At 43.5% G+C, this 11,560-nt stretch overlaps 1 protein-coding gene across 1 annotated transcript; it reads right to left on the reverse strand.

The window, feature by feature from the left end:
• Positions 1–675: 675 nt before the first annotated feature.
• On the reverse strand, positions 676–10,680 carry LOC119164627 (uncharacterized). The gene is made up of 3 exons (XM_075884344.1): positions 9,966–10,680; positions 9,339–9,493; positions 676–874 (listed from the first exon to the last, which is right to left on the reverse strand). Exons 1-3 carry the CDS (start codon positions 10,598–10,600, stop codon positions 738–740), a joined length of 927 nt encoding a protein of 308 aa, XP_075740459.1. The 5' UTR covers positions 10,601–10,680; the 3' UTR covers positions 676–737.
• Positions 10,681–11,560: the final 880 nt, after the last annotated feature.

The raw sequence follows: 11,560 nt of genomic DNA on the forward strand, positions 1-11,560 counted from the left end.
CATGTGGATACCTTGTTCCCATGGAATAGGTCATGGTGTTGGTGTAAGGTTCGTGAATGCACTCTATTTCTCTCAACAGAACCAATGTGCCACATCGAATAAGTGTTGCGAAAGGATTTAGGCTCAAGGCCAACAATGCACTAGACTAATTTGCGTTCAGCATCGACACTAAACGGGCGTAAAAGGGAGAAGTCTGTGCAATTTCGATGCTGACAGCTGCACCCCCATTTGAGCGTGCCCCCGCGAACTCAATGACGTCAGCTTCCTGTTATTTGATGGAGTCTTGCACGCTCAAAGATGCTCTGTTACTACTGTGAAACACCAGTCCCTAAGTGATGAGTAGCCTACATAATAATTGTATACGCTCAGACAGTATGTCGGCGTGTATTGGTAACATCTCGGCAGCTGAAAACAAAACTTCGCTGTGCTGACGTCATTGAAACTAGATTAAGCCACACTTTGAATCGTTCCTGTTAAAAGTACTGATGGCTGTAAATAAACACACAATATATTACTTCTAGGGTTATGTGGATATCATTGACTGGGATGTGGCGAACGCGTCCACATATACATTTCAGATGAAAATTATTATCGAGGTGAAAATATAGAAAAAGCATTTTAATGTATCTCGTCCTCAGTTTTGTGACTATCGCTCAGAAATGAATACAAAAAGCCCACGAGAAATGACAGGCAACAGTGTTCACTGCCTGATTTAATTTCCATCGTCTTCAGTACTCTTAGCATTGCAAATCTTCGACACGGATCTTATCAACTTGGCGATGTTTCAAACTTTCCGGGGATGAGCATGTCGCTGAAAGCCTCTCCCTGGGAAATTCCAGAAGCACTCGAATACGACAGTCACATGGTATAGCCCCTGTAAAAAGAAAAAAAAAGATAGTTGTGCATCACAGAAACTTGCCGCAAAGAGGTAATATGCCGAGTTGAGTGATGTAGAAGCTTTCACAGGCATTTTGCGGTACACAAGGTCTTTACGAGATAAAGAAAATGTGGCACAGTAACATGCCGCACAAGGAAGAGTAGGACATCCCAAGGAGTGTCTTACGGTTACGCAAGTGGGCTTGGAGTTTTAACAAGATTTTCGCAGTGCTAGAGCTTTCTGGAAAACTTTTTTTAGTTTTTTAGCGCATTGGGCGTACTTAACCACTTGTCTTTATCTCGCCAAACCGAAGTCAAGGCTCTCAGCTTCTCCTCGTGTGCAGAGCTTCAAAATATCAAGCTCTCAATCTCACTGGTGGGTCTGATGCCTTCCCGCTATATTACACCAACAGCTGTTATGAGAGCACAACTCGGGTAACGCGCGGCGCCATAGTTGTCTGCCACCGCCACCGCCGGTGTCCGTGACCACATCGCACGAAATTAGAAAAGCGATTTGGTAATATTGATACAGTGAGGATCGAAACCGGATCCGCTAGATGCCAGCCCCGTATTTTGCCACTGAACCACGCCGGTGCTTGAGACTTGTTGGCAAACTTGCTTTAGGCAGATTTTGATATCGGAGAAGCAATCACGTTATTGCGACCAATAAAGCGTTTTGAAAACAGTGATAGAACAACCAGGTGTCACACTGTGCGAATAGCGTAACAAGTTGGTCGTCCAGTGCTCCAGTTCATTACAAAAGCTTGTTTTTGTTCTTAGTAACTATTGCGCATACCCACTTCAGGCACACTTTTTTTGTCAGCCACTGCATGAACAATTCGCACAAAATGCCTTGCCTGTGTTTAGCGGTTACAACGCTTCACAAAAACTGACGAAAACTAGCATAGTGAATTCCGGCCTACTACACAAAATGTTTTATTATAGTTTCAAAGTGGGAAATAAACAAGGGTGTTTCCAGCAGTTACCCAATGAGTGTTTAGAAAAGGCTCTGAAAAGCAGCTCTTCCAGCTTTTGCTGTGACTGTGCTACGCCCTTTGCGCACGTCTGGTATTTGATTGCGCATAATGGTGTATAAAAGAGGACAATGGCAATATGGGTAAGTTTTTGAAGAACAAGCAAAAGAAAAGCATATCGAAGTGGCCAGTGCAGGGTTAAAATGATATATACACAATCCAGTGCACCAAGAATATAGGTTGGTTCTTTATAACTCATTCGTTTGGTTAGGCCATACTTTTCTTACAAATCATACGCTTTAAGGACAGGTTGCGGTGAAACATCCAGGAGACGTTTTAGGTTAATATCGCGACTAATTTCTGAGGTTAGGTGCCAAATAAACGCGAATGAATCAGAATTACGAAAACTCTGGGCATGCACCGAATTTTTTACAAAAACCAATTTATACCATACTGTTGAGTCGAAACAGCTTCACATTTCGTGTGGTCATTTGAATATCGTTTCTCACCCGTAACGTAATTTAACCTTTAGAAGCGTCTACACGTAACGTTCGTGTGTCACATGGCAATCGGTCTTTAACGATGTTTAAGAACAGCATGTTATCTCCCCTTGTACAGCTTTTAGCGGTTTTTGTCATACCTTACTTATTTTTTTTTTCGGAGTCGCAGAAAAAAATACAAGATTGGCAACTAAATTTTATCCATCCTGAGTATTTTGCAGGATTATGCATCAAGGCATTGGTCTCGTTTCGCTTGACGCAGAAAACTGTGCTACATGACATACACGCACAGGAAAATACATAACAAACGTCAGGTGGCACGCGTGGCGTCCCCCTGTCGACCCTATCGCGAACATCGGGGTCATGGGCGCTGTATCCATGCCGGCCAGCGCTTGATACACTAGGGCAACAAACATATAAACACAAGACGGTGACGCTATTTTGGAACGAAGTACACCAGGACGCAAAGAGTGGGTCAACAGGTGAAAAGCTCGACGAAGTGACGGAAGGTCTGCCTTTTGGCGAACAGCCACGTGTGGTCTGGCGGACAACTACTTACCGGAGGGAAGATACGGACATTGTGGACTGCGGATTATGTACAAGCTCTCTTTTTATTTTATTTTTATTTTTTCTTTTAGTTTTTTCTTTCTTTTTTCATTTTACTTTTGTGTTTATTATTTCTTTTCAATTTTACTTCTAATTTTATTCAAAATCATTTCAATTTCATTATTATTACTTTTATAGTTTTTACTATTTTTAATATTATGTTTTATTACTTTTTCTTTTCTTTTCTTTTTTGTTCACTTTCTTTTCTTTTATATATTATTCTTATTTATTTTATTTTATTCTTCTTTCACATCTTTTCTGATCCTGGGCATGGCCCAGACGTCTCTGGCCCATTATTATTACATTAAAGAAATCGCGAGCTTTCCGTGCTCGGTGAGCCCTTGGGACACCAAATGCGTTACCTTCCACCCACAATTTTATTTTACCAATTGACTTTCTCTAGAAAATTTTGCGCTTTGAGTAATAATTAAAAACTCCTTTTCATTTATTTTAAATTGGCTTTAAGCCTGGTATGCTTTTGCGGGAACAGGTTCTTCCCACACCATTATTTTTGGCTTTCTTTTTCTTGAGCGGGGAATGAAGTTTGGATTGGGGCGTATAGCCCAATATGCATCCTGAGTATTTCGCAAGAAGTAGCTTCACAATCGTAGACCATATAGCGTGCGCATTGCCCATTTGAATAGGTTATTTCTACAAATATTATCATGTATAAAAATATTCAAGTGCCAGAATATTTACTTCTTCTCACAAATATTGCTTATAAATGGTGTGTACGAAGAAAAGCGAAATGGGTGAACGACGGGCTCTTGTGACACAACTATAACATCGTTTGGGATACGCCAACACGACGGAGCTGCAGATTTTTTTAGCATGCACACACTTTAAAGGCATCATATTCAAGTCCCGTGCAATGAATGTACAAAAACTCTAAAATTTTAGATGTGGAAACTTTTCAAACAGACGTTTATTGATTTAGTAGCTCTTATAATGGAAGGTCCCAGCGCTGCCACGTCGATCATCTTACAGCCTTTCGAGGTGAAAGTCTCTGTGAGGTTGAATGCGTGTCAAGATCATCCTTTCTTACACCAGACCAATGGTGAGACTACTCCAAGAACAGCCCCATGCTACCTACCGGTCACCAGAATTCACCAGCGAAGAATAAAACTCGGCCAAAATATGTTGGCAGCATGAACAACATTCTGAAACAGAACAACAGCTTTTTCTATTTTTGACTACTTTACAGGGGGTGTAGCCCCTTCTCCTTGCACTGCTTTCCGCTCAAACATTCCACCAGGCCATGCCTCGTTCGTTTTTCTTTTATAATTGGCACGACCTGCTATATTTTTCGGACGCGGGCTAAGGATTTGTTTTTCCTACCTCACCATAAAAATGTCGGTGCCTATCTTGCTGAATCGACAAAACCAGCAATAAAAAATACACAAAGAGGGAAGTAGGTTATTGTCGACCCAGAGTCCATGGTTGTCGGTACGTTTCGTCTTGTGTCTGCGCCTGCTCTGTCTGCGTTGAATCACGCTATTCGAACTCAATGTCCTCGGGCCTTGAGAGTACAATAAATAAATCGAGCTGTCAAGAGTCAGTCAGTCGGCTACCTTTTCTACAGAGCGGATTTGCTTTGCCGGAGAGCATAAATGTAATCTGAGGCTGCTATTCTCACTGACCCATTGTGTGCTGCTGTCACTTGTAATATTTAGATAGGTGCAAGGTCAAAGGGAGAATAACGCATGGCAGATGATACTGAGAAGACTAGAACAAAAGCTATTGTTTAAGCGCTCTGTGGCTGCTTGGTGGGAAGGTTTGTAAGTGCACAACATCTTCAAATTGCCGTTTTTTCTTTTATTTTCAAGAATATTGCGTGCCATTACTTGTCGAGACCGACACCATGATGCTAGAATTTTCATTTGTAACCTATTGTTGAATGAACATTGTTTAACTCGAGAAAGCATACAAGTGACAGTCTAATAGCTTCCGATTGTTACAACCAAGATAGGCGAATCGATATAGAGATAAAAAAATCTTTCAGTGACTACAATACTGCCTGATAAGAAGCCTGAGTGCTTTTGTATAAGTGTTTTAACTTCGGGATGTATGACATAAGTAAAGAGAGGCAAGCACGTACGCTTCAGCAGAAGCGATAAAATTCTGCCTGAGCGATGCGAACCCTAAGGACGGCGCCACTCAAAAGTTGTTTCTCGGGTGCCGAACTCCAGATGTTAGCATAGACGCCTCTGTGTTCATGCTCAGCCACTCTTATGCCAGATCTTTCAGCGGCAGCAGCGAACGAATGAAGCACTTATACGGGTTGTGTAGCTGGATGTTGAGAAAGATTTTACTCGGGTTCATGTTTAGAAAGAACTTAGTTAGGCCACGTTATACAAAGTCGAAAGAGAGTTCACAATAAAGTCAATAAACAATGACAGAGCCGGTAGAGAGAGTTGACAATAAAGCAGCCGTCTAAGGCATGAAGTAGTTCTAATTTCGGGCCACCACCTAGCGGCTACACAGAGACATCCGCTTATGTAACGCTTTTTTTTTCTTCAGTTACTACTCATTCCTTCACAGCCTGAGACATTAAGCACTTCTAGCCGTTTGGATAATGGAACCTATACCAAAATTGGTATGGCGTAACATGACTGTACTACGAAAATAAGTGAGCAGTGATAACAAGAAAATTATGACATATGTATGCCATAAATGTCATTATTTACATGCCAGGGGCTTGCTGCTTCTACAGTGGTTTCGTTCACATGCCATATCGCAATCTGGTAGGGTGTGACATGACTGCATGGTGAAAATAAGTGACAGGCCCTCACGCGGACATCATCACATGCGTGTCATGCAAGAACATGACTACACGCCACGCTCACGATGCACTCGTGGTCGTTTCACTGGCTTCAGATAGACAAAGTTTGGTACTACGCAATGTGAATGAATGACGAAGGTATATGACTGGTGCAAACATGATAATAATGACATGATTGTCATGTAATAACGCATGCAACGCTCATGAGGCGTTCACAATTGTTTCGCTAGCTTCAGATATACCAAATTTAGTATTACTTGACTTTAATGAATATCGAAAATAAATTACTGGTACCAGCATAATAATCATGAAATGTGTGACATGTAAGAACATGACTACACGCTACGCTCATGATTCGCTCATGATCGTTTCACAAGCTTCACATACAACAAGCTATGTATTACGTGACATAAATGAATGACTACGGTATGTGACTGGTGCAAACTTGACAGTCATGACATGTATGTCGTGTAAGAACATGGCTACATGCCATGGTCATGATGCTCTCACTGCCGCTTTGCTAGCTTCGCATATACCAAATTAAGTAATGACGCGAATGGGCGACAAAGGTAAATGAAAGGTCAAAACATGAAAATTACGACATGTGTGTCGTTTAAATCATGACTGCATTGTACGCTCATAATGCGATCGTGGCCATTTCGCTAGCTTCACATGTCATAAATTTGGTAATAAATGACGCGAACGGACGACGAAGGTAAATGATACGTCCAACATAATAATCGTGACATGTGTGTCATGTAAATTATGACTGCATGCTATGCTCATTGTGCACTCGTTGTCGTTTCGCTAGATTCAAAGATACCAAATTTGCTACTAAGTGACGTTAACAGACGACAAAGATAAATCCCACGTACAAAGATGATAATCATGGCAAGCGTGTCACGTAAAACATGACTACATGCTACGCTCATAGCGCGCTCATGGCCATTTGGCTAGCTTCACATATGCAGAAATGCCAGGCGCAAACGTGATAATCATAACATAGAAGTCATGTGTGGCCAAATTTACGTCCACCTCGTAACATTCTGCTGATTTTAGAGTGACAATTGAAGCTTCCTCGTTCATGCTTCGCATATCATCGATTCCCACTGTACGTGGGACGTACCACTTTTTAAGCTGCTTGCCACGTCCAATCTGTTTTGGTTTCTCAAAGATCAGGGACTCGCATTCTTTCATACGCTGGTGTACATAGGTCGTTGAAAGGCGGGGGGGGGGGGGGGGGAGGTGGTACGGAGATTCACAGCAGTGTGTTTTGAAGCGTTCCTTTTTTGTGAACTTTAATACTTACGCGATTCCATTCAAAGGCGTGTGCTGGGTTCTCATTCAGGCAAGGGGCGTGAGAGTAGAGAGGGTTCATCGTATGCCACCCCTCTTATATGTAAATGTATGAGCCACATTTTTTCCACCTCCTATTACGTAACTAAGGGACAGCAGCCCTCCTGCCCTGATCCCCCGTCCTTTCGTGCGCATGCCTATGGTCTGATTACTGTGACATTACACTATAAGGCTATTTAGTGGTCTACATACAATACAGTCAGCAATACCTTTCCCCTGAAGCCATTAAGGCAGCGTCAAGTTTTCATGAATTACGAGCGTCTGAGCGTCTAGAGACATTCGTGTTCAGTCTCCAACACTCAAAACCCGACACACCGTTTGCTGCGTAATATATATTGGCTGCGTTGCTTTTGCACACGATGGGATATGTGCTTAATGGCGGCATAATATGTGGACGAGTTGCTGGACGTTTCACCTGTTTCGTGCCACGGGCTGTCGTTTTTCCCCGGTAGGGTGCACGTAGGAATTGTCGGCGGCCATCAGAGGCGTAGGCAGAATTTTTAAAGACAATAGTCTTTCTTGGGGAGTTTCTACGCAAAATTTTGGCCTGTCTGTCTGTCTGTCTGTCTGTCTGTCTGTCTGTCTGTCTGTCTGTCTGTCTGTCTGTCTGGCTGGCTGGCTGGCTGGCTGGCTGGCTGGCTGGCTGGCTGTCTGCCTGTCTGTCTGTCTGTCTGTACCCTTGTGTGTTTGTGTGGGCTAACGATATCCTAAACGGCACCCAACAATACGTCAAACGGCCAACCCCCTACGCAGCGCCCACCAATATTGCTGAAGTTTCAGCGTTCATACTTGTGCGAATGTGAATTCAGAAGTAATTATTCCACATATCTGAGGCACCATAATAACACGTTTATATCTTTTATGTGTCGTTTTATACTCAAAAGAGCGCATATAATAATTCTAAGGACCGTAGCGTTTATTACGCTGCGCTGACAGTGCAACGCGATGCTCGAAAAGGCAGGAGTTTCCAACGATATGCTAAACGACATGGTGGTGGCACCTACCCGTCGCTTACCGTTCTACACCTTATCGCCTCCGAGAAAGGTGCACATCTTTCTACGTGAGCACGCACGCCTTCCTCGGTTTTGAAGATAACTGCCAGATGACGCTCGTGTCTAACGTGCCTCGATGCTCCCGTTCAACTTCGCTGCACTGATCGAGACTCTCTAACGCAGCGCTTCCAGAAAACATTTCACCAATTTTCTCGCACAGAACATCAAACAACCGGTTTTGTTCGCTCTCTCCACACGCAAGACTACCGTCTTTCGACGACATTTACTGTTAAACGTGCAGATACTGGGTCGATTTCTTCGTGAAGGCCGATGGGGGGGGGGGGGGGGGGCACCTCCGGTAAATGGTCATTTTTCGCTCTGTATGTCATGGTAAAAAAAATATAGAAGGGTGGGGCACGGCCCGGTGTGCTTTCGCCTGGCTATGCCACTGTGGGCTAGGCACCTGTGCTAATCATAAGACGAAAAAGCAATATGCCAAGCAGCCCCACGCTAAACCTTGTAGCATGAACTCTGCCGCTATGCACATCAATGCTTAAACGAACGTGACCAGTGATACTATATAAATTTTTCGCTCCTCCAGACTTTTCAATTATTTGAGCTGTCCTGGCACGTGAATGCAAAAGCCTCCCTCAATAAGTTTCAAAGCGCCAAAGAAACGATTCGACTTATTTCAGCTCTGATTGCGGACAATAGAGGGATCATGCTGCCGTAAAAGTTGCATTTTATGATACAGAAATTGAGGCAGTATAACGACAAATAGTAACTATTTGATACACTTGTAGTTTTGGCTAATGACACACAGATATGTATATATAGCAACCGGAATGGTAATTTTTGGGGTTTCACTTTTTTGACAGCCAAACTATAAATGCTATGCTATTTACATCCCATCATTTTAGCAAGTTACGGAAATACAGCAAGGAAGACAGTATGGCCAATACAGTAAGGCTGTACGGTCACACTGCTCCATTCTCGCTCCTTGCGCTTACGCCGCTCCGAGTTCCACTAACAGTGCCTCCCCCGAACGATGGGTGGCTCTCTATCAATACGCAGGCTGACAGGCCACGATGGGGCATGACAACCGCACAGTAATAAAGAAAATAGTTGAGTGGTCTTGAGGTGCCTTCAATGGCAACAACACGATGACCATGAAAGGCGGAGTGGTACCATCACTTTGTATCCTATTAGCGTGCAGCAGGTACGTGACTTGCTAAAGTACAATATTACTTACCGAGATGCAGACTTGGGCTGTTAGGGTGTGTTCTAACGGCGTCAAGTGTTTCTGCATCCCAGGTAGTGATCGTATTGGACTCGAGGTGAATGCTCTTTATAGCAAAAAACTGTTTTGGATTGAATCCTCTTGGAATTTCAGTGAGTTCGTTTCGCCTGCACAGAAATATGGAAGAGCTCGCAGTTTCTTACAGAAAAACAATAGCAGTCTTTGCTGAAGACTGAAGTGAGATTCATGATAGGTGATTTCGAGGCACGCAACATTGTAGCAGCTGAAGAATTCTCACATGGACATTCCATTACCCAATGTTATAGGTCTCCTTCTATTGTTTGCAGATGTGGGTCATCATCACAGGAAATGCTTAAAATATAACAGATATACAAGAATACGCAATTACATTTACGCAGGAATCCAGCAATAATTACTCTCAAGAGTACTGCATTGCTGCACTAGTACTACTGGTACAGTGCATTCGTACCTCGCACTCTGCAAGCCAAACTTAGCTCCATGGGCTCCTTATGTTAGCTAAAAGGCCTACAGGCTTAAAAACTGAGTTATATACAATACACAACAGCTGTGCTGCACACACCGGAGCATTTTCGATCCCTGCAGTGGTCAGGAGCTTACCTGAGGAATATCGTTTGCAGAGAAGGTGCTGGATTTGGCAAAACAGACCACGAGAAATTACTGAATCTACTGGAAGTGATATCAAACTTTTCTAGGTTCGTCAGTCGAGCGAGTGCGCCATGTTCCATGCTCGAGACTGTACACTCCATGATGAATATGTCGCGAATACTCTGTGGCAGGTTGTTCCAGTCCTGATCGATCGACACTACCTGCCTCTCGAAGCGCAGCGATATCAGCGAGACAACATCCTTGAGAAGACTCCACGACTTCGGCAGGGTGCTGCCTCTCAGGAATACCAGCTCGACCAGTGTGCCGTTTAGTCTTTCGAATGCATTGGGGTGCACTGCGTCGAAGTTGTCGATGTGGACTTTGTTCAAAGTTACGTTAGTGGCTGCCAAGTCGGCGAATGTGTCGACTGGTAGGTGCTCAAGACGACTCTCGGATAGCATGAAGGCATGCTTGCTGTGCTCTGGACGGATAATTTTCGTGGCCAGTTCGGACGCTGTCGTAAAACCTCCGCAGTTGAAAAAAATCCGTCGTGGCTCCGATTGAAACTTCTGACAAGAAGGTTCCGCAAAGACGAGGCGCACACTGAAACACTGCAGCAGCAGTAGCATCCAATAACTGAGCAACATATTCGTGGCTGCTTACTGTGAAGAGGTTCAGCTGACTGAAAAACATGTAGCGGGACGCTCTAATATACAAGTGCATACACTCGTTATCCATAAGTCGCGCCGCTCCTGAGGAGTATCAGAAGTCAAGAAAAGAAGTCTCTCCATTGAGCTTTATTTTAGCGTCTTTCTCGTGAAATTCAACACGCCCAAAGCTTTCAACGCTCCCGCCAGATTGCTAGTAATCATATTTCCGGGGCCTTGAACTGCCTGACTGCCCTTGATAAGGCCTTTGCAGTGGCCCCTTCATTACGAGCAAATCTGCAAGCAATGACGTTAGGATAGATCACCTACTTTTTAACTACATACATCCCCGAAGTTAACACAGCAACACGTGTCCATGTAACTTTTTGCATTTTTGATTCACTTTATCACAGAAGTAATCAATACAAGTACAGAAAAGATAAAGCAAAGAAAAACGCGAGCACATGCAATAAATTGCTCATGCACCATATTATCGTAATCAAGTATATTGCAATGGATAAAACGAAGGAACAAATTTTTATATGAATTTAGGCTTTAAGCGAACGCTTATTATCAAGATGGTATTACAATGAACAGCTTCCTCTTTGGGAAATTGCTGCTTCGTGAGGACCTCTCGGAACACGTACGTTATCACTAAATTTTAAATGTCAAAAATCTACCTTATTGAAAAAAACATCGTCCTCAGCATGATGCCAGTAGGGTTTTCGGCACTGGTACACACTAGAGACACTGGAACACGCTTGTATTCACTGGCACTTCGCTGGGTGCACTGAGAAAATGCTGTGTCGCGCTGGTATGGGCGCTGGTTTAATCGCTGCGATGCTGGTGGGAACATCGAAGCGCTGGAAGCGCTGGAATTTTCACTGGCAAGCACTGGCGAATATACTGGAGCACCCACCGTTTTTACCAGCGCAGCTTGTACATTATTTTAGCGTGTGT

Source organism: Rhipicephalus microplus, unplaced genomic scaffold (assembly GCF_043290135.1).
Source record: "Rhipicephalus microplus isolate Deutch F79 unplaced genomic scaffold, USDA_Rmic scaffold_28, whole genome shotgun sequence".
Taxonomy (NCBI): domain Eukaryota; kingdom Metazoa; phylum Arthropoda; class Arachnida; order Ixodida; family Ixodidae; genus Rhipicephalus; species Rhipicephalus microplus.